Here is a 25,006-nt window from a genome sequence, read left to right on the forward strand (position 1 = left end):
TGTATGTACATGTGTTTTCTTGTCATGACTTTTGTTACCTCAAGCCTACCAGAAATTGTGAGGCAATCACGAGTATAACTTATAATATAAGTTCATTTTCCTTGTAAGTTATGCACTAGTCGACACCGCAGAGATTGACGGACGTCATCGAAGAGTCAACAGCTTTTGAACGTAAGAACTAAGATGTGGACGGACAGTTGCTTTTGGAACTTCCATCATGGCGTTGCAGTCATGCACGTTCTAAATTTGTGAGAATATTAAATTGTCCGTTCATTTGTGTGAGATTTTTTTTTTGTTAAAATTGAAAGCAAATATATTTCTGATATTAGACATGACGTATTTAATTTGTGTACCGTGTATTTTATCCGTTGTAAAATAAAAATGCAAGTACATGTACGCCCGTTATATTTGACGGAAATCCAAGAGACGGATTGTCTACAATCATGCACGTTTTAAATTATACTATCAATTTTTACACACATTTATATGTGTGAGAGGTCTTTTGTGAATTGACGTGAATTGAAAACACGTGCTCTGAGCCAGACATAACACGGTGACGTGGTCATGAGTTTTGAACGCTTTTGATACACTTTCACGTGACACATGCATGCTTCATCAGTAATCGCTAGTTCATTGGCTGCCCGGGAGGCGCCTACTTCCGATAAATAGACTGAACACAACCTGTGGAAACAACCTTGTTCAAAATAGTGGGTCAAAAAAAGTCGTACATGCAATCAAAGAGGTGGGTCAGATCTGAATGCTTTAAAAATCAAGACTCAAAAGTCTACATGAGTCGAAAAAAGGAGGGAGTCAAAACCGTGGTACATAGTTACGTACACCCTTTCTATTGGAGTACTCCCCCCTCCCCCCATTGACCTATTTATTTTGCTGTGTATTCATCAATTTGAAAGTATGTGTACGCCCATTATATTTGAGGCATACTCAAGAGACCGGTCGTCTGGGGTGTATGAGGTTTATACCCTGATGCCAATTATCAAAGTATTGACTTGTTTACTGTGCGTACAGCTGTCAGAAATATTGTTTATTTTAGTGCTAGAATCTTAAAGTTACACTAATGTGACTAATGAATGTTTGAATCAATTTAGATAATGGGTCCACGACCATACATCATCTCATTGGAATGTCAAGTCTGGAAATTATAACTGTGGGGTGGGCCATGTATGCATAATATTGTTAATATATTCAATAACCCATGACCTCTATAATGCTTACATACTAATGTCCAATCACATGATGATAACTATGTCTTATAGGTTTATAGTAATTGTGAGTTGATGCATTGGTGGTTATTTTTACAAGCCCCTCCTTAAATTGAATATGCATGAAAAAATTAGCTATTGTCCTCTGTTTGTGCTTGTCGTCAATGCGGTCCTCTGATTCATGGTTATTTATGTCCCTGAACTGCATTGATGACTTTTGCTAGACCTCGGATGTTCCATCTTCAATAACGATATTCAGTCACGTGTCGTATTACATCAGAACATCTGAGGTCTAGCAGCTGGACTACCCGCTTACTAGATCCTTCCGCCAAGTTCCGGTCATGCGTCAGTCAGCAATACGTCATTAATAGGGAACCAATTTCTTTCGATCAGTGAGGACAGCGACCTGCGACATGAAAACTGCCACCAGCAACTGCGATCTTGGACTTGAAAAATTGAGACCATGCCCACACCCTTAGCAATAATCAAATGGCTGTTTGGTGAAATAACATCATCTGGTAGGCAAGTGAGTAAATGTTCAAAAAACTATGCAAACTTCCCTAGCAACCATAACCACGCCCATACCTACAGCCAAACGGTGGTGTATTTCACAAACAGGGATTCAAGGAAGTAAGGAAACATTCAAGAAGTGTATGCAAATATGCTTAGCAACAAGACCACGCCCACAGCAACAGCCTAATGATCACATCATCATGTATTGCAAAGATAACAGGGATTATCAAATAAATACATGCAAATCCTCACCTGTGTGACGTCAAACAGGGCAGATCAAAACCCATATCACCCCTGTTCTACCAAACTATTTTTTTCTCTTAACTGGTTGAGAGTTCCTGCTAATCCTACACTACGATCAAATAAACATGATAATTATGTGCTTTCAAAACATTAAAAACACACATTATGTTACATATATCCTTGGGTGACATGAATCTGTTACATAGAGGTACTTTTATTTTTATTTGATAAAATCATGCAGATTATCGATATAGCAGCCGGCAAGCTTACTTCCAATTTTCCGCCAAGCTGAGACCTCTGAACTTTACACATCCTGAGCAAATATGATTAAATTTTGCATCCAGAGAAATTTTACTCGCGTTTATTAAAACTAAATTTGATATTACCTGTACATCGCAAGGATATAACCGATAATTTTTGGTTGAGAAACCACAGCACAGTGTGTGTATGTAAGCTTGACCTCGCAACAGGTCACATGATTATGTAATTTGCATAACCATCGGTCGCCACTTTTTAATATGCAATGAACAATAAAGTGCAATGAAACGATGCAGTATTTGTTTAATTCAATTCAAAATTGTAGAAAAATATGCGGAAATACTTAATTATGTGATAATTATATAATTCCATGAAATCAATCTTAGTTTTATGTCTTAATGCTCCTCGTATAATTCCTACCGGCTCAAATTTGTATTAGTCCGCGTAATCATACTCGGAGCATTATGACGTAAAACTAACGGGATTTTATATAATTAATATTGATTTTTGGTAAAAAAACCAAAACAAAACATAAACTCAAAAACTACTGGACAGATTGGCCTGAAAATTTGGTGGGAATATTCTTAAGGGTGTATATTAAGAATTGTTCACAACATGATGATCCCATCAGTGAAATGCAAATTACGGCTAAAATGTGTCTTTTTGGTCAAAAATCTGTAATTTCAAAACTACTGAGCAGACGGGGCTCACATTTAATGAGGATGTCATGTACCTGGGGTTGTGAGATGAAGAAATATTAAGCATACACTGATTTCATCAGTGATATATAAATTAGGTGTAAAAATGTGAATTTTGGTCAAAAAGGACTTTGTCAATGAGACAACGTGAAACTTGGTGAGACATTTCTGGAAGTGTTATTCTGCAGGTTTCTTCAACATTTTGACACAATTGGGCTTAGCAACCATGGTCATGCCCTTAGCAATAACCAAATGGCAGTATATTTTGGTTAAATAAGGACAAGTGAGTAAACATTCAAAAAATGTATGCTGATAACCCTAGCAACCATGACCATGCCCATAGCAACAGCCAAACGGTGGTGTATTTCACAAACATAACAGGGATTCTTAGACAAGTGAACAAAACATTCAAAAAGTGTATGCAAATATGCCTAGCAATAAGACCACGCCCACTGGAACTGCTAATTGATCATACAAGTATATTGCAAACATAAGAATGAGTATTAATAGACAAATGAATAAACTTTAAACAATTTATGCAAATATACCTAGCAACAGCCAAGTGATCACATATATTGCAAAGATAACAACAGGGTTGGATAGCAACTGGATATTCATTCAGCAAATTCTACCCTGCTTACCATGGATCATGCAACATGTGGGTAAACATTTTTCAAAAATGCACAGCTGTGCTACAACATGATTGGCACTATTTTATTTCAGTCTTCTCCAAACCTAATGGGCCTATTGAGCTGAAATTTAGTATGAAGGTGTCTTGAATTACCCAGATCTGATTTGGTTCAAGAGAATTCAAATGTGCCAAAATGTCATCAGAAATAAGGATAATAAAGTCTGAGACTCAATGTTAATGACTCTGCTGCTATCACATTGTTGATTTTAATGACATATTGGTTGTAACTGTTAGCATCACTGTGGTAGTGACTTTGTGTAAAGCCAAGGCACTCATTATTGTTTAAATGTAATTGGCTCTAGCTAAATGCTAGACCTTCCAAAGATGAGACATATCAGTTGCTGACATTGTCTGGACACACATCAACATCCCCACTCTATAAAATTATCCCAATGAATTAATGTAAGTTTCAAGCAAGTGTACTAAAGGCAGTTGAATACATGTCTAAATGCAGGGCCTTTCCTTTACAAGAAAAGTCCACTGAGGCTTATTGCTGCCATCAGTACATGCAATGATGATTGCTATGTGATATAATTAAGTGGCATCTCAGTTAATCAAGTTAGAAATCTTGTAAAGAAGCCATTTTAAGAATTTCTTGCAAGGGAATGTGGGAAAACATCAAGTTGAAGGAAATGACATAGTTGCGAGCATGGAGGTATAAGGGAAGAAGGAGTCTGCACAGTCAATCATCCCTCGAACCCATGATAGTTACCCCTGTTTGCACAGCCATTAGTGTTTCCTGCTAATTAACACCATATTTGTAATCATGAGTAATTAAAGATTTTGGTAATACTTAGACCCTTATTACAGAATGTGAAAATGCACGACTTTGCTGTCAAGTCAACATTGATGGCGAGTAACTAATTTGGTGAGTGTGCATCCAGTAAACGAAACACATGACATAATCGCACACATTTTGAATTAAATGTAGAGTTATAAATCTAAGTTAGGCTTTCCTAATATAGTATTTTATCAACATATTAAACTATCTTAAAAAATTGAGCTCTGAGGTAACGATACACACATATCCTGGCCTTAATGAAAACTCATGACCCTATTGGCAAGTCAACTTTTATTGCAAGTAACTAATTTGGTGTGTGTGTAGTCAGTGAACGGAATACATGACAGGATTGTACTCATTTTGAACAACATGTGGAGTTAAAATCCTAAGTTAGGCATCCCCAAGATAGTATTTTATCAACATCCTAAATTATATCAACACCCCCCAACCCTGGGGTCACGGTTGCCACTATACACGTTGTTCGGCCTGAGTGGAAGAGAATAACTGCCCTCATTGAAATTGCCATAGGGCGCAATCAAAATGGTGCATGTGTTTTGCTTGACAACTTACACAACTTGAAAGTATGCATCCTGAACTCTGTTGTCCACTAAATATCGAATTTAGGAGTCATGCTGTTTTATTCCTAAGAAAAGGACAATCTTTTATGTTTGGAAATTTAGAAATTTTGAAGAAACTTGGGTAGCAACCTTTAGCGTCGTTCACACATCTCCTTTAGTAGAAGTATCTATCAATCAATGTTTTGGGCGTGTTCGATGAGAAGTACTGAACAATCTGCAGCGATTATGATCATGGAGTAGTCCAGTCAAAATAAGGTTTGACCCAAACATAATTGCAACAGAAATAATTTTTAGTGCATCTTGATCAGAATTTTATGCTGAACAACATATCAAAAGTCTAGAAAAATCTAAGTGGTGGAACATGGTGAAAATATGGTTTTTATTAATTAGCATAATTAGCGAAATATTATATTCTTAAAATGCTGTTTTCGCAATAAAACCTGGCAAGTAACATGTCTATGGATATGTCTAAGGGTGAAAAAGCATACTTGGACCATCATATGATGATTCATCATCTCTCATCAGCATAATTAATATGTAAATTATGAAAAATTGTAATCAGCATATTCAAATTTGATAACATTTTAACACAAATGTATGCAGGTTATATTTCATTTGATTTGCAGTACAATGGAAAATAAATTTAGCGTGCTTATCATCAAACACTTTTCATGTAAAATGTATCAAAGATTCTTAATTAATTAGTAATTAGCATAATTAGCATATACACGGTTTATCAATCTCTCATGCAAGTAATATGTCTTTGGCAAGGTCTTGAAATGACAAATTACATAGGCTACAATGGACCTTTTAATATCATCAAAGACAGTCTGATAGATAACTCATATTTCTGTTTTGTAGTTATGCAACAGAGAAATCAAGGCAATAAATGTTAACAATTGCATCTTGCCTGAAACTTCCACCCAATAGTATAGGTATAATGATCTTTATGCATCTAACCATGTTGCAAAAGTTACTACTTATATCACTGGATCATTGTGTACTTGTAATACCAATGTATCGCTGTATACTAATGTGTGCATATTATTCTCGCATACCGTACTGATATCAAGTTGTTAACTTAGATGGAACACAAGATTAAGATGTACTTATACTGAGAGTCGACAAGGACACAGAAGTATTATGGAATGTCCAATCCCTCATCATTCTCATCACTAAACTAAACAGCCAATCTCTTTCTTATCATATTGTTCTTTTTTAACACATTTCCATCTTCAAACTTTCTGATTGAATTCTATAAATATTATTATTAACAGTGCAGAAAGATAAATTAATCAAACACCCCTTTCAACACTGATATAGTTTGAAAGTAACATCATCAGTCACTTGTTTGTGTCAATTTACCACAATGACATGACAATCGCCTTCCAATTCAATCTAGCCCGCAATCATTTATGTAGTGACTCAAATAAGTAGTCAAACTTAATGGTTAGCCTGATATAACAGGAACTACATACGGTAAAAATTCTGTTCGAAACAAATGACATGTCAAGAAGGCTATCATAAAATTGGATGACAAAACTTTAAAAGGATTTAAATTCTCACTGATTCTATGGAAACCAAATAATTTTCATTTAAAAAGCAGGCACTGCATGGTTGATAAATGCTTAGTTCTTGTGCACGTGTTTTATAGGGAATAAGAAATTATAAGATAAAAAATGATTAAATCACCCTCACAAAATGGAATCAAAATTGAATAAAAAATTAATCAAATGAAATCTAAACAAATATACCATATATTTTTGTAGAAATTGAAAACAAAATGAGAGAAGCTAAAGTACTTCGCAACATTTACCTGCCCCTGATATCCAAACAAAAGTATTGATAATTTCGTAAGATTATAAAGAATTAGCATTGTCATCTGGAATTGAAACAATGGTTGTGATGATTGTGTAACAATGTAAACACAAACACAGAAAATATGAATAAAGTTAGATGATAAAACTAATAAAAGAAAAATGAAATAATTATAAGTCATAATCAGCCAGACTATTAATATTACAAAGGCGATTTATTGTAGCTATATTTCATTTTGCTTTGGTCTACGTTTCACCGATAGTATTCTGCATCACACGACCCCTTATAGAGTTATAAAAAAAATGGAAAGCTTAGAACTTAATAGAAGAGGTCATTTTCAAACACAAAATAGGAGTTAAAAATCTGTTGAAACGATATCATCAGCATTGTTTGTGCAAGGATTAAGGGACAATCGCATAATATATCCCACTAGCTCAATAAATGAACTTTATCCATTTAGGACAACACATTAAATACTATATTGGAAATCTAGCAGTTGTATATCACATAAGAAGTAAATTTTAATCAACTTATGAACATCTTAGTATAAATATAGAAATTATCATTGAAGGCGTGATTGAGAAAGTTTTCGAACTTTGGTTAGAAGTGCAAGAATGAAGTTCAGCAATCGCATTGATGCCAGACCCGCCCCTCACAAACGAACGAGGTTATACTTTATTGAGCTTTTGTGACATCGTGCGATCATCCATAAATAGATTTGGAGCTCCAAAGTTTGATTGTTTTCAAGAATTCCTTGTCTCATTGTACAGAAGGCATCTTCTGAGCCAAATTTGCCAATTTTTTTATTAACTATATTTGAGATGTCACAGTATGCAGAATTAGTAAAAATGACTTTTCCAGGTCAAAGATAAAGTTAGTTTGTGGTCGTAACATATTCAAATATTAAATAAATTAATTTTAAAGATGAAGTGAGATTAATTTGCACTCAAAATGATACGTAACTGTGAGATGACTGGTAATGGTACAGAAATAAAACAAAGAAGATAATAGAGGAAGGGCCCCATCCAAATAAATTATTAATGTCCTGTATCACCTAAAATCGCCTTATGTTTCGAACAGTGGTGATAATACATGTAATGTGCAAAAAAATGGACCTATAATGCTGCCTTTCATGTCATTTCAAAGATGATATCTATATTTTTGTAACATTGAAATGAAAACACAGCTGAATTCAAACAATTCACAGAGGGATGTAACAAAATCTACAAATGTATAATACTCATCTGAATACTTGTCTGTAGGAGTTCTATGTGTCCGTGTTACATAGCGCGGAATTCAAAAGATTCAAGTTTAAGCTAATTTATATCTACATATGAAAATATATCTTTTACTAAAAACAAGGTACAGTTCAATGTACAAACTTAAGATCATGTTGTCAGTAATCGAGCTTTAAACGAAACATAAAGGGTAGAACATGCCAAGTAATAACTATTAAAGCCAAACTTTATTGTAAAATGTAATGCAATAACTCATATGATGTCATAGTTCATAGTTAGAAATTAAAGTTTCAACTGGCAGGTTTTGAGACAGAACAGAATGTGAACATGTTTTTTTCACTTTTAAACAAATTGAACATAAAGACCAAAAGGTATTAACATCGCAAGAAATAACAAACACTGGTACTACACAAATTGTACTTTTTAAATATAGTATGTTCATTTAGAATGACTGAAAATAAAGAAAACTACAAAAATACACAATTGTGAAAAGCAGGTAATCACAACTAATTCCTAAACCGGTACCACTGATAATAGCACGTATGGGGTAAAACAGGATCTAGAAACAAGTCAATCAGTGCTGCCTTAATTGAAAGACAAAGGGCAGCACTGGTAAACCCATCAAAAGAAGACATATTTATAGATATGCAGACGATCCAATGTAAACAAACAGTGACGGAATATTGATAGAATCAAGGGGCAGTTCTTTCTCTGAGAGATATCAAAACTATTAGGAAGAAGACAAAAAGGTCTAGGAGTACAGCATCTCAGATACTACCAGCGTCGACGTTGTATAATTATGGTGTAGATACATCATTTTTGAACGATCATCTGGACACACACGGTGATATAAAATCACATAATGAAAACAGAATCTTCTCCTTACACAATGTCTAATAGGTTGAATACATGTATTTATAAAACCAACAACCCATGAATGGTACTCCCGCTCAGGTTTGACAATTTGATAATGATGTTCATCTGACTTTTAAGGTCAAGACCTATCGAAAGACATATTACTTGCATACTTTAAATCGAAAAAACTTCTCAACATCTTGACGATAACTACATTATTTAATTAATTAGGAAACTTTAACTATTCTTTAGCTTACCTTGGAGTGGTTTGATGATTGAAAAGTTATGTTCACTCAAAATCAAGTGTCAATAACTATTGAACAAAAAGTATCACGTATGCTTACTAATGTATTGTTTTACATGTTAATTACACTAATTAACACTTATTTAGCATGCATGTTTATCTAACAAGGGGGGAGGTATTTAATGATGAGAGTAAGAGATTCAAATACTCCAATACCTAATGAGAGACATACAACTAACAGGGGCGTTCAAAAAAATGTATAGTTATTATACGTTACAAGTAATCAGTGTCCTTAATTAAAGTAATTAAAAATACACATATTAATTCTATAGGAATGGTTGCACGATCGTACAGTGACTCCAAAGTAATTACTCACCTTCAGACCTACCCATAGACATGTTACTTGCATAGCTTTTTGAACAAATGATATCTCATGAATATTATTTTTTCACTAATTATGCTAATTAAGAAACGTCATTTTTCACCATGTTCCACCACTTAGATTTTTCTAGACTTTTGATATGTTATTCAGCATAAAATTCTGAGCAAGATGACCTAAAAATTATTTCTGTTGCAATTATGTTTGGGTTCGGCCATTTTTTCCGCTAGACTGACTGGACTAAAAGGCTAGTCAAGAACAAAAGAAAGACAAAGCCTTCTTAATTAGTTTAACGCTCCCCTTATACCTCCATACTGTTAGTCTGTCGATACAAAAAGATGATAATAATAATAATGTTTGGTTCTTATATAGCGCTTTCCCACAGCATACTCAAAGCGCTCTACAGTTATTACCCCTGGCTCAGGTCAGAACAGCGCAACAGCCCTTTAGTCTTCCTCAACTCCCCGGGGAGTATACAATCCATTGCAGCCATTTAAGCGCATAGGATTAAAGCCTTCACATTGCAACCTACGTCCTACCAGGTCCCAAATTATACAGCTGGGTTGACTGCGACACAGTTGAAGGTCTTTATCCACTCAGAAACAAATAGCAGGCAGCAACAGGGCTCGAACCTGGAACCTGTAGATTCCAAGCAGGTCAAGCTAACCATTCATCCATCTAACTCCAATATACTAATTTTCCTATTTTACAGACTAAAATGGTGAAAGTAAGGAAATACTACCAGACATAGAAGATTGTCAACAGGTTGAAACCATATAAATGTTATGTATATGGCAAGAGGGTACTCAAAAAGAGCACATGATGGAACATTATAGAATCCGCACAGGTGAAAAGCCATACAAATGTGAAGTGTGTGGTAAGACTTTCAGTGTGAAAGGAAATATGACCACACATAGGAGAATCCACACAGGTGAAAAGCCATACTAATGTGAAGTGTGTGGTAATACTTTCACCAAGAAAGGAACTATGGCCAAACATAGAAGACTCCACACAGGTCAAAAGCCATATAAATGTGAAGTGTGTGGTAAGAGCTTTAGATTTCCATGCGGCCTAACCAGTCATATGAGAATCCACAGAGGTGAAAAGCCATATAAATGTGAAGTGTGTGGTAAGAGCTTTAGATTCCAAGGACAGCTGCCCAGACATATAAGAATCCACACAGGTGAAAAGCCACACAAATGTGAAGTGTGTGGTAAGACTTTCAGATTGAAAGGAAGTTTGACCACACATAGAAGAATCCACACAGGTGAAAAGCCATATAAATGTGAAGTATGTGGTAAGCGCTTTAACCAACAGCACAATATGACCATACATATAAGAATCCACACAGGTGAAAAGCCATACAAATGTGAAGTGTGTGGTAAGACTTTCAGTGTGAAAGTAAGTATGACTCTCCATAGAAGAATCCACACAGGTGAAAAGCCATACAAATGTGAAGTGTGTGGTAAGACTTTCAGTGTGAAAGTACATATGACTGAACATAGAAGAATCCACACAGGTGAAAAGCCATACAAATGTGAAGTGTGTGGTAAGACTTTCAGTGTGAAAGGAACTATGACCAAACATAGAAGGCTCCACACAGGTGAAAAGCCATACAAATGTGAAGTGTGTGGTAAGAGCTTTAGTCGACAGGAACAAATTACCATACGTAGAAGAATCCACACAGGTGAAAAGCCATATCAATGTGAAGTGTGTGCTAAGACTGTCAGTTCGAAAGGACACATGGCCATCTATAAAAGAATTCACACAAGCAAGCAATACAAATGTGAAGTGTGTGGCAAGACTTTCAGAATCAAAGGAAATTTGACCCGACATAGAAGAATCCACACAGGTGAAAAGCCATACAAATGTGACATTTGTGGTTATAGTTTCAGTGATCAAGGCTCTATGACCAGACATAGAAGAATTCACCCAGGTGGAAAGTCATACAAATGTGACATTTGTGACAAGAGCTTTAGTCGACAAAAGCAAATGACCATACACAGCAGACTCCACACAGGTGAAAAGCCATATAAATGTGAAGTTTGTGGTAAGAGTCATAGATTTCTGTGCGGCCTGACCAGTCATATGAGAATCCACACAGGTGAAAAGCCATACAAATGTGAAGTGTGTGGCAAGACTTTCAGATTGAAAGAAGGTTTGACCCTACATAAAATAATCCACACAGGTAAAAAGCCATACAAATGTGATGTTTGTGGTAAGAGCTTTAATCGCAAAGGAGACCTGACTGCGCATATGAGACTCTATACAGTTGAAAATCCATATAAATGTGAAGTGTGTGGTAAGAGCTTTAGATATCCATGTAACCTGACCAGTCATATGAGAATCCACACAGGTGAAAAGCCATATAAATGTGAAGTGTGTGGCAAGACTTTCAGAATGAAAGGAAGTTTGACCACACATAGAAGAATCCACACAGGTGAAAAGCCATACAAATGTGACATTTGTGATAAGAGCTTTAGTCGACAAAAGCAAATGACCATACACAGCAGAATCCACACAGGTGGAAAGCCATATGTAGATGTGAAGTGTGTGGTAAGACTTAAAGACATATACATGTAAATGTCATGTGTAGCAAAATGTGTACTTCATGATAACGGAAATGTGACAACACAAGACGAAACCGCATACCAATGTATAAATGGTATGACTGTTGGATTGGACTTCTTCCAAACTGAGGCTCCAACCAAAAGTTAATTTTAAATATGTTCAAATAGGGCTTAGACAACGCAGTAATCTGGGGGGGGGGGGGGGGTCCGCACTACTCTCCCATATGGTTATTAGCAAAACTGAACTGATAAGGTTCAGTAGTGCTATAGGCAAGGCAAAGTGTCTGTCTGTCTGTCTGTCTGTCTGTCTGTCTGTTTATGTATGTATGTCTGTGTGTGTGAGTGTGTTAACAAAGTCAAAAAATGTTGGACCAATTGCCCTGATAATTACTATGTGTATTTCTGTGGGTGTCTAATTGGGACGTTGTTCAAATCAAAATGATCTTACCACCGATGTGTGGTTTGGGTAAAAAAATAGATATTTGGTAAAAAAAAACTTGCACGCAAAAGCTACTGAATGTTTGGTTGGAAATTTGGTGGGAACAGTCATAGAGGTAATTAGATTAAGAATTGTTCACAACATGATGATCCCATCAGTGATATGGAAGTTACAGCTAATGTCATTTTGGTCAAAAATCTTTAATTCCAAAACTACTGAGCAGATTGGCCTGGAATTTAATGGGGATGCACCTGGGGTATATAGATGAAGAAATGTATGAGTGATATGCAAATTAAATTTTGGTCAAAACTCATCTGAAAACGTATTTGGTCAGTGAGACTAAAACTTGGTGAGATGTTTCTGGAGGTGTTATTCTGTAGATTTTTTTCAAAATATTTTGACACAATTGGCCCTAGCAACCATGGTCATGCCCTTAGCAATAACCAAATGGCAGTATATTTGGTAATAATATCATCTGGTGAGCAAGTGAGTAAAAATTCTTAAAAATGTATGCAAATATCCCTAGCAACCATGACCACGACCATAGCAACAGCCGAACTGATGTATTTAACAAAGGTAATGGATTCTTAGAGAAGTGAACATTCAAAAAAAAAAGTGTATGCAAATATGACTAGCAACACGACCACGCCCATAGCAACAGCCAAATGATCATGTATATTTTAAAGATAACATCAGGGATTCATAGGTAAGTGAATAAACATTCAAAAAATGTATGCAGGTAATATGTCTAGCAATATGACCATGTCCATAGCAATAGCCATATGATCATATATATTGCAAAGATAACAACAGGGTTGGATAGGCAACTGGATAATCATTCAGCATATGAACACCTATACCTAGCATCGATCAACATATGTTTACAGGTGTGTGATTTGGATAAAAATGTGCTTTTTGGTCAAAAAACCCTTAAAACTCAAAACTACATACTGGGCATATCGGTCTGACATTTTGTTGGAATGTTCTTAGATGTGTTTATATTAAGAATTGTTCATGCTGTGATGATCCCATCAGTGGCTTATTTATCACAAACCTGGCTCCATTTTGCTATTCAGATCAAGGTTGCAAAATTAAGTGACGTGTATGCCTATCATGGGGGGGGGGGGTCTATGAGCACACCAATGAGAGAGGGTTGTGGGTAAGATATTGTGCTAGCTGTAGAGTTCCATTTGCATATAATGTTCCATACATTGTACACAGTTGTTTCACGCAAACCATGGAAAAGTCGAGCCCATCAGACAAGGCTTTGGGCTACAACGTATAATGAATCTTGTGGTGCTTAGGTGCTGATTGACTTACTTTTATAGTGTGATAAAACATCAGAATATATGCAAATTTGTATAATATTGAATCATCATATACTTGATATGATGTATGATCAAATGTTTGTGATGACGATTACTTCAACAGTGAAGCGTTTCCTCATGTCACACATTTGTCAAGTTTGTTTCATTTTTTAAATTAAATAAAAGTGCCAATGGTGTTGTAGCACAACTGTTGACAGTAAACTTTCATTTTCAGTATTGATTATGTGGTCTTGTTGCTAGTCAAATTTGCATACATTTTTTGATGATTTATTCCCATACCATGCATGGTGTGAATAACACGGTTATATCTGCAATATGCCATCATTTAACTATTGCTATGTAATGGGTGTGGTGTTGTTGTTAGATAGGCATATTCACATACAATTTTGCTTTGTTTACTCCTTTACCTTCCCATCACTGGTGTTCCTTTGGCATTTATTTATACCTTTGACTTAGATCTCCATATTCAAGTTCAAATAGTAAATTAGTCAATAAATTATGAAGCTTTTTATCTAGAGACACAATTCAGATTTGCACAATAACTTTGCCGTAGAACACACAAGTTTGGAATTATGTCTTCCATTGAAGGCTTGTTTACTGTTTTCTATAATTTAGTTCGAATATTCTAGCTACAGTCTAGACCATACCCATTGGCCAGTCACCACATGTGGTTCAAACATGCAAGTCTCGAACACGGTATTGTGTTGTCTATATTGTATATCAACAAAAGACTTAGTAAACAAATGGGTCAGGTATGGGGTGTGATTCTTTAGTGTTTAATTGTCTTCTTGATATGTTATATTCCTATCATGACAAACCTTGATAAAACAAAGTTAATTAACCAGTGAAAAAAAACACCCGTGCGTTTACTTAAATGAAGTGAGTCAAGGAAAGACTTCCTGCAGAGAAAACAGTGGGTAAAAACAATACCACTCGTATAGAAACAACATCAGGTGCCTCAAAATGTAGGTTCACATGATGCTCAAATGTTATCAGCCTGTTTATATCTGCAGAAGTTATAATGTAACAATAACAGTCATACTCCATGTTATGTATAGTGTTCTATCAGTAAACAACATCTTCATGGGATTCGGGGCTCAAGTACCTATAAGTACTTTAGTACTTTGATAAGTTATCTACACTAATTACATGGCATGAAACTTGTCTCATTCCTGCTTACAAGCAAAGGTGCCGGTGATTGTTTGCGAGTTGTGTATTAATTGAAAATGTATTATTGTAATCATCAATAAAGGTAAATCATTGTTTTCAACAGTTGAAATTTTTATCGCAAATCAGTTTACAATTATTGAAGGTGGTATGACCTGTATGCTATTTCTCCAAACAGTCATGGAGTACAACAAACTCTTCTTCAGTTTAGAATACTAAATTGTCACGTACACATTAAAAACAACCCTCCCTCGCAACTCCGAGGTTGGGATCAACAAAACGAAGTTTTCATAGCACGAAAGTGATTTTGATTTTATCAGAGCTGAAATTTTAAGGGGTGAACTCTTGCTGATAGGGAGAATATATTAATCGTTCTAAACGTTATGTTGCCATGACAACCTTCACAAAAATGTACTTATAAATTACTTTGACTTAAGTGGATAAATATCGAAAATTAATTAATTTTACAATTTACAAAAGTCCAAGTGATACTGTAACAATATTTACTTGAGTAAGTAGCTGAGTTTCGATGAGTTCTTTACATCAACTATTACCATAGAAACAAGTCTGGTATCCCCTTGTTTTCAATCCATTAGTCCAAATTCTAAATATTGAAGATTATTTTTTTTTCGCGAAGTTTGGTGACATGCATATTCTATGTGAATGAGCACTTCCAAATATGGTTGACAAACCAGACTGGGACTGATTTACACACAACGTCAACGATGTCCCCTAGTTTTACGAGTTTACAATGGACTTCCATCAGAAAAATATATTCAGTCGTCTGACATAGGTAACAAAATTGCTTAAGTTATATGACATTATTTTTCTTAATTTTCCTCAAGATATCGTTTGTTAGAGCCGCTTTATGTCGTTGATGAAGAGTCACTTACAAACTAAAATTGTATAAGCCCAAACTAACTTGGATTGTCTTATATATTAAGAATCTTAAGGTCTTGCATGCCTACGTATGCGTTGTCATCTGATGCCATTGTCATGTTTGACCTAAAACAACCGTGTGGTTCCGATTACGGTCAAATTTGGGGTAGGTAGATTTTTTGATAATTTTTTTTGATGTGCGAGTGTCTAGTTCAGGTAGTTATGTTTTTCGTTGTTTTCCATATGGTCTCTGTCTTACTGGATTCTTTTTAAAGTTTTATATTTATTTCCATTTTTCTCGAATACGTAAAACAAAAGTTCAGGGTTGGCACTGAAACAGTAGGTGGAGTCTGGTAATCGGAACCAAACATATTTTAGGCCTTATAGTTAAATGAATACATGTCATATCATCGACATGTATTCAATGAAAATCCGTCATCCATGTAAGGTAAGTAGGCCATTTGTCTGCAAATCAGACTTGTTTTCCTTGTTCATCATCGTCATATTCAGGTGACGCTTGCTTTCGACAGGGTGGAAATTTTGTCTTGCACCCTTACTACATATCTTATTGCAATATTTACAATAGTCGCTGTTGTTATCTAACGTCTGAGGTGACTCTATTCCATACACGGGCATTTTCTCACATAAACGTAATGCCAGCTGTGTTCCTGAGGAATATACAGATTACGAGGTTCAAAAGATGAAATATTCTCTTGAATTTAGTTTTAAAGGTTCAAGTAATCTTTGCTACATGTATAAATTGTATGGTTTTCGGCAATATCTTGTTTTATCTGTAAATGAATAATTACTTCAAAGAGAAATTGTTAAAATTTATTTTCCTTAAAATAAAATGTCTTAAACTAAGCAATGGCTATATTGCACAAAGTGTTTAGAATCTTACCCACAAAACCTGAAGAGAGAATATGCTCGTTAATAGTTTTGTTGAAATACTCTGAATTACATCTCAGCCTATAAAGATACCAGGTTGATGAGGAACATTTTTCTGCTCCAGGGTCGAAACGTCAAATACGCATCTAAAAAAAGTCTGGCTCCGTGATAAAACCGTGAAATACGTTATGTAAATATATTATATTGTTATGTTTACGGGTTGCTTAATATAATGTGTCAGTGTCTAAGTATGGTAGTTGTGGGGAGATCGACAGAACGTAAACGATTCTCCACTCTGTCTTTCTAGGGTATTTCTTCACATACATGTACGCTCTTACACTCAGGCAGAGAGATAGATACACACCAACAGTTGCGTTGTAATCAATTCAAAATCTTAGAGTAAAGTTTATTTCTTCATGTCCCTCACATATAAGTTCTAGTTGTCACCTTGAAATTGTGGTAATGTTATTATTGTAACCATAGTTTGCTATAAATATATGATCTCACTCCTAGATTCATTGTTTTAGAAGACATGATGATCTTTCAACCAGAATATTTAAGATTGAGATTCAAGATCATGCTATATGTAAATTGTTCACATGTAAGACAAGTGTTGATCATGCCATTGGAAAATTAAGTATTGATTTGAGTTCGATAATCAACGAGTTATCTTGTTTACAAGAAATCTATGTTGTTTGATCAAAACACTTGACATTTGTTAGCTACTAGAGATAAATGTAATTAGTATAGGATTAGTAGATAAATCAACATATTATTAGATCACGTTGTTGTTAGCTCCTGTTTGTGAGTAAGTAGTACAAAGGTGAATTTTACGTTAATTTTGGTAAAATATGCCAAAATTCCGAATTTGATATTTCTGGATCGTAACACTACTCCCTCTTTCAACTGAAAATAGTGTCCCACTACTTCGGCGTACCAACAGGAGGAAACATCAACATTTTAAAATGTGAGAACATAATTGAAACATGTCTAGAGAAAAAATAACATAAGAAGTTATTGAAAATTAATGCTACGATCAAAGTGAAATAACAATCACTGTATACTTGTAAATTCAGAAATAAAACATACTTGGAGTATTGAAATATTGCATATCGAAATAATCATAAAATAATTATCACAAAGTCAGTATCAATATATAAGTCCATTATACGAAAACACACGATATATGTCCTATATAAATCTAATATAATCCAATATAGTGCACACACAGACTACTAAAATCTAAGTAGCCAGTTAAAAAACCGCTGGTCACAAAAGGTAAAGTAAGTAAGCATAACATAACATATAATCAGACCAGATGTAAACTGACTGTCTTCCGTAAGGGCAAAGTTTTGAGATTGTCGTTCCTGCAGACAATTGTTGGAATAAAACAGAACATATGTAATAAGTTATTTTTTCTCACTGATTGCTATTTGCTCATTGCTGTTAGTGATCTCCTGGCCAACCACAACATTTTTTTAGTGGCCCACAAAAATATGCCAATAATTTATTGAAAATATAAGCTACATCTGATTATATTTTTCAGGACAAGTGTGCTTTGGTATCGCAAATGCATGTATCAAATTATATTGAATTTGTAGTGTGCATTCTTGAGATATAGCCTAATTACCGAAAACCATTAATTATGTAAATTTCTCGTTAATATTCTTGGGATGTTTACTGAAACCTAATCAGTTCTTGTCACTACCCTACAGAACATATGAAATAATTTTTGTTTGAATTGAGCTAGTCATGTTTTAGAAAATGGTGATAAAGTTGCACCACTTTAGACGACATTTCCTGACGAGAAACTATTTTTTTTCTTTTTGTGGCCAATCAAAAATATGCCAATAACTTATTGAAACTAAAAGATACATTAGTATCGCTAATGTGTGTAGCAAGTTATAATGAATTTGAAGCGTGCATTCTTGAGATATAGCCTAATTACCGAAAATCATTAATTACGTAAATTGCTCATTAATATTCACGGGATCTTTACCAAAACCTAATCAAGTCTTGCCATTACACTACGATTACGTCTTTAAAATTTTGTTTGAATTGAGCAAACCGTTATGGAGAAAACGATGACACAGACAGACAGACACACAGACTTCCACCCATAGATATATATAGATATAACGTATTTAAAATCCGATACATATCAGCAAAATCAAAAACTTAAATGAACTTTATATGGTAAATTGAAAAGTTCTGAATTTGATCTATGCACCTGTGTAGATAAGTATACTTCGTCGGGTAGCATGTTAAGTCAATAAGGTTAGGCGAACGTCGGCTATGGAGTCTGTTTAGAAGCTAGAATGTAACTAGAAACGAGATTTAGTAGGAGGTGGTGGAAATTCATCAGTGATATTTCCGAGTGATTCATTTAACTTTGCATCCGGTAGTGATACATTCATAATGGACGTATCGGGTATGGATGTCTGTGACATGACTTGGTCATAATACCTATTCGTGCCCTGGTTATTACGTACATACGTAATGCCTTCAATAGTGTTGTGCAGAGAGGTTAAGGCTGGTACGTTGCTAGCCGCCCACGGTTTAAACTAACGTCTACAAGCCTTAATACACAGTGCCGAGCACTTATAAATGACAAAGCCGATAGCTATCAAGGTGATAACTATAATATCGTCATATAAATGTGGTGAAATGGTATGTAAAGTATTCACCAGAGTAGATGTGGGGCTACCGGTGGGTCCCCACAGCAAAATTTTATCTTCATCATTTGCAGCGCGAACAGTCAAGGTGGAGATTAAATTATATAATCGCCTAATCCTAACAAACAAACAAAATGGCGGCAATTATAGAAATAGCGTTTAATATGACGCTCAGGAATCCTGGTAACTGAAAAAAAATTTTGAAGAGTGACAACGATTAATAGTCAGTGTGATCAAGGGTCTCATATTTGAGTTGATCAATTTTGTTTAAAAAAACAATATCTCGTAATATAATTGGGAATAATACATTCGGGAATTCTTGTCAGATTAACTTTATCTTTATACAAAGCCATAATAACAGGCATGCTTAATTTGTGTTCGAAAACTGTTTTCTTACCGGGCAAACAGTCAGAAACGAGAGATTCAAAATAGTGGTATGAAATAAGGGTGCCGACAAGGTGCAGCCAAACAGAATATGAATGATACAGAAATAACAGCTGCGGACCTCATGTAACATGTCATCACATGAGAGGAACCACTTAAACAAATCTCCCTGTATCAATACTCTCGAATGATCCAACATGAAGGGATGAAATGTAATGTCATGGTTAAGGAGTAATTGTGGACGACAATGTTATTGCGCGTTCTCTTGTGACTTTTTCCATATGGCCCTCGTGCACATGAAGGGAACGGGTCCTTGAATATAGTGATATGATTCGGGCATGTAATGATAGAAGCCCTTCGACATTGGCCAAATTAAACACCAGAAAGCCCAAAAACATTTCACCAGCCTCATATGGAAACCATAGTAATCAGGTAAAGTTGATAAAATGGTCTTACAGTTCTTCAAGGTCCAAATAACAGAATCATTAAGAGGTGTATTAAAACTAGGGATAGGAAAATGTATTACTCTATACAGACGAAAGATCGTTGAGTCTTTAACCAAATGAATCGGTATAGATATTAGGATGCAGCGTTTTGATTTAAAAAATGAAGCGCCTTGTTGGCGATAAAAGAAGGCCGCATCAAGATGGGCTATACCATATCTAGGGTATTCAGTGATCAATACCTGTTGCAAAGTGTGCAAAGTGTTAATAAGACGTTTAGAAGAATTAAAATTGGGAGTTGAATTCTGCAAAGAAGGATAGTTTTATCTGAGCTACGCAATTTTTAAGCGCTGGTGTCAAGACATCCAGTTGTAATGATGAGAGGGACATAGCAATATCCTGAAGGTGAGAAATCATCACCTCAAGACAAACGATACTGTCACTGCAATACACTCGCGAAGGAAGAATGATCTCCAGTGTAATAATGTGTTCCTTTGCAATGATTCATGGTTGTAATTAGAAATGGTATATTGGAAAAAATGAGGGGTGATCTGCTCTAATGGCATGGACCGTTACCTCCGGCACTACGGCATGGCTTAGAGATACTTCACAATTCTGGGATGATAATCATAAACGTCGAGGTATATCAGAGTGTAATCATTCGGTGCCGGACATGCAGCTATACAGTTCAACATCTTATTTTCTATCTCCACAGGTTCCTCCTGATTTTAAATAGCCATGTAGAGGGGATCATCCCGTGGGATGTACTCATGTCGTGTAGCATAGTCGCATAGTTTAGCTTCATCTAAAGAGATATACGTGCGAGCGAACGACATATCGAAATACTATCGGAATTGGAATGAATGAGCAGAGGTTAACCTCGATGTTATGATGAAGGAATGTTACATATTCTGCTTTAACTTAATGTTTTGGCTCTGTCATCATTGGTTTCCCTACATTTCTGAGAGTTTGATATAATGTGTGTGTGTGTGTGTGTGTGTGTGTGTGTGTGTGTGTGTGTGTGTGTGTGTGTGTGTGTGTTTGTTTGTGTGTGTTATGCTGAGTATTTCCAGTTGCGGTATCTCAAAAAATATGCCACTTTTCTGGCCTCTGCTGCAACACTAATTGTACATGTTAAAGGAAGAAGCAGTGACATACATATGACTGAGACTTATTTTTGAGTGCTTTGCCATACATAAACTATTTTTTGGCAGAAAGAATCTTTCATTAAGTTAATTTTAATCAGCAATAGTCACCATGTGCTGGAATGAAAATTCCATTTTCTCAATATGCTTTGACTAAGGCTCCATAATTGTGATGTGTCATTTTCCTGGTCTTTTGAGTTGGTGTAGTTTGTCGTCTTTTAGTGTTAAAGTGATCCTCATAACAAATAATAGGGTGTATATACCATAATATCCTTGTTCATGGTTATTCATCATTCGGCTCACATATATCCTACACTTAACTGCAAGAGAGGAAACATTATTTCATTGTCATGCACCAACAATATAAACAGGATCTATAATGAAGGGTATATAGTATGTGCATGTTTCTAACATTCTGATAGCATAGTTCACAAATGACGTCAAGTCAGCAAGTCTCTTCTAAGATTACCTACATACATGCTATACCCGTAGACGTCAAGGACTAGCCCTGCTATCGCTATTACACTATTCCGCTATCCCTACTGGCATTTTGATTCAAACGAATAAAAACGTCAGATATAGGATAGCGGAATAGTGTAGAAGGGATAGTCTATATGTAGGCTACTTCTAAGAAAACAGTATACCCCAAATACTAGCCACGCACACACACACAGACAGACGTTAATAATATCCTTATGGGCGGTAAAACATGCAACATGCATTCTCTACAAGATTATGATCTTGTTGAAAGCCCGGTAATGTTGGCGCGCGCTCTCTCTCTGTCTGTCTGTCTGTCTGTCTGTCTCCCCCCCTCTCTCTCTCTCTCTCTCTCTCTCTCTCTCTCTCTCTCTCTCTCTCTCTCTCTCAAAATAATACTATTATGCTAAGGTTAGCGATAAAAACAAAGATTTATTGTCAGTAATGACTCGCCCCAGTGTACAACAAGCCTATTCTAAGCCAGATTTACCAGTTATCGATATTTTAGCTACATGGCCGATGAGGCAAGACTGATGTAAAGTAATTTTCTAGATTCCTTAAGCATAGAGAAACGCAGCGAAGGGAATGCATTTACGGGATGGTGGGGTTGAGGAGAAAATCAGTTCGTCAAAATATTTTTCGAAGCCTTCAATCACCTTGTCAAAAAAATTCATGCCACCACCCTCCACCACCACCACGAAATGATCCTAAAATATTCCGTAGTCACCCCCGAAAAAAGGTTAAACATAGATTGGTTTTTATATGTGCAATTATAAGTCGAGCAAACCTCTTTTTGATGGCAACAATAATTTGGTGACAATATGTCTCTTTTTTGACGGAAGCCACCCTTTGGTGAGAACACATATCTTTGTAATGGAGAGTTCTGTTTAGTGAGAGCAACTTTCTGTATTGACAGCGCGTCTCCTTTTAATTGGAAACGCCAGTGTTTGGAGCACCGACAGTGGGAGCACCGACATTTGTAATAATTGTCGATATTTGTAATACAGTAGACCCTCGCTAACTCGCGGGTGTCCGGGTCCATCAAGGAACCCGCGAGTTAGCGAGGACCGCGACTTAGCGAGGTGCTCATTATATATTCATAACCACACATTAACACACGTCACACGTCATTATTGTCGAACTCTCTTTAATGTAAATAACATGGAAATGTTCAAAATATCGATTTTGAAAGTAAAAAAAATACCAAAAAGTACCAAAAAGCTTTGTTGATTACGGGGAAAAAAGGCAAAGAAAAAAATCGTACATGTATTTGGAATGATTGAAAATCATGTAGTTTTCAACACACTTGCAAATGTCCTATCGTAAAAACTGGGTGATACTTGTCTGATGCTGCTTTTTCTTCTGGATACTGCGACAGTTCTCGATAAGTCCCTTGATTTGAAGCAGTTTAAGTTCGTTGACATCGCTTGAATTTGCTGATTCGAAGAACGAAAGTGCCATTTCAAGTCCTTTGATGGCTTCGGTGACGGTAGCGGGTGCAGGCGGGGTTGGTGGTGGTGGCATGTTTTCCTTCTCTACTACGTCATTCGGACTGGCATCATCTTCGGCGGCATCGTCACTGTCTAAGTTTGCAAACAACGACACAATACCGTCATCGGACAACATTTCAAAAGTAGGCAGACAGTCATCGACGTCGATCCATTCCTGCAGAGTTCCTTCCGTGTATTCACCATCTAAACCATGCTCTGTTGCCGTGTTGAGAAGGGCCGCGATTGGCTCTGCTTCCGTGTCTGCTAAAACATTGGGTTCTGTTTGGTGCTCATCAGTGAAAGCTTTGCCTAGTCCCTTCATCCAACAGTTCTCAATTGAAGCTGGCCTAATCTGTCTCCAAGACTTGGAAATTATGTAGCACATGTCTTTGATGGTGTATGTCTTTAAACTGGAAACTAACGATGTGTACTGTGGGTCGAGTAGTAGATGCAGAAGTAATTCCCGGCGGTAGTTGGCTTTGAACGATCGTATGATGCCTTGATCCATTGGTTGTAGTTTGCTGGTTGTGTTTTTCGGCAAGTAGACTGCTCTGATTTTTCCGTCGCGAGTCTTGAGGTCTTCTTGACGTGGATGAGCTGGACACTGATCGAGGAGTAACACCGCTTTGTTTTCAAGTCCCTGTGCTGTCAAATGGTATCGGACACTCGGTACAAAATGTTCGAAAAACCACTGCTTGAAAAGAAACTGGGTCATCCATGCATTTGGTGAAGCCATGTATACAATTGGTAAATTGTTCATGTTGGTGTGATGAAAACAGCGTGGTTTTACACTTCTACCTATGACGAGTGGCTTGACTTTGTGGTTACCGGACTTGTTCGCTGCAAACATAACGGTGATTCGCTGCTTGTTTTCTTTGTGCCCCACGTTCTGCAGATCATTTCTTGAAGCCTGTGTTTTCGACGGCAACATCTTCCAAAATAAGCCAGCTTCATCAACGTTGTAGACTTGCTCGTCGCTATAACCCTCTTTTCTTATGAGTTCTCTTAATTTTGGTGGAAAAGTTTCAACAGCATCCATATCAGCTGACCTCGCTTCACCTTGAACTGTGACTTCTTTGATTGCGTGTCGCTTCTGCCATCTCCAAAACCACCCACCGCTGGCCTCAAAGTCTGTATCACTACCTCGTATTTGCTGGGCTAGGATGCGTGCCTTCGTACGTATGATGGGGCCAGAGAGAGGACTGCCCTTTGCCCGTTCCTGGAGAAACCATGTGTGCACTGCCTTGTCGATGTCTTCATTATTTGATAACTTTGCTCTCTTTCTCTTCAACCCTTCATCTTGATCGACTTCAAACACGAACTGTTTCAGCTTTTCTTCATTCTTAACCCACCCTCGAATAGTGGACTCGCCTACACCAATGTCACGTGCTATCTTCGCCTTCGTTTCACCTCTCTTTAAACGTTCGATCGCTGACAGCTTTTCACGTACAGAAACACAAGATAATTTTCGCTTAGACATGTTGTACTGCTCAGTATGAAACTTGAGATCAGAATGATGATTTCCTTCATTTCAGTGGCTTTTTATAGTGTACTGTCAAAGCGGAGCCGGTCGATAACAGTGTGATGTTGCGTTGTGAACGCAAC

At 36.3% G+C, this 25,006-nt stretch overlaps 1 protein-coding gene across 1 annotated transcript in view; it reads left to right on the forward strand.

Annotated features, from left to right (window-relative positions):
- Positions 1-25,006, forward strand: part of LOC144441157 (uncharacterized) — a 36,726-nt gene that overhangs the window by 111 nt on the left and 11,609 nt on the right. Inside the window, 2 exon segments of the mRNA XM_078130695.1 lie at positions 10,229-11,173; positions 11,339-11,956. Coding sequence (XP_077986821.1) covers positions 10,297-11,173; positions 11,339-11,956 — 1,495 coding nt within the window. The 5' untranslated portion in view covers positions 10,229-10,296.

The sequence above is a fragment of the Glandiceps talaboti genome, chromosome 10 (genome assembly GCF_964340395.1).
Source record: "Glandiceps talaboti chromosome 10, keGlaTala1.1, whole genome shotgun sequence".
NCBI classification, from domain to species: domain Eukaryota; kingdom Metazoa; phylum Hemichordata; class Enteropneusta; family Spengelidae; genus Glandiceps; species Glandiceps talaboti.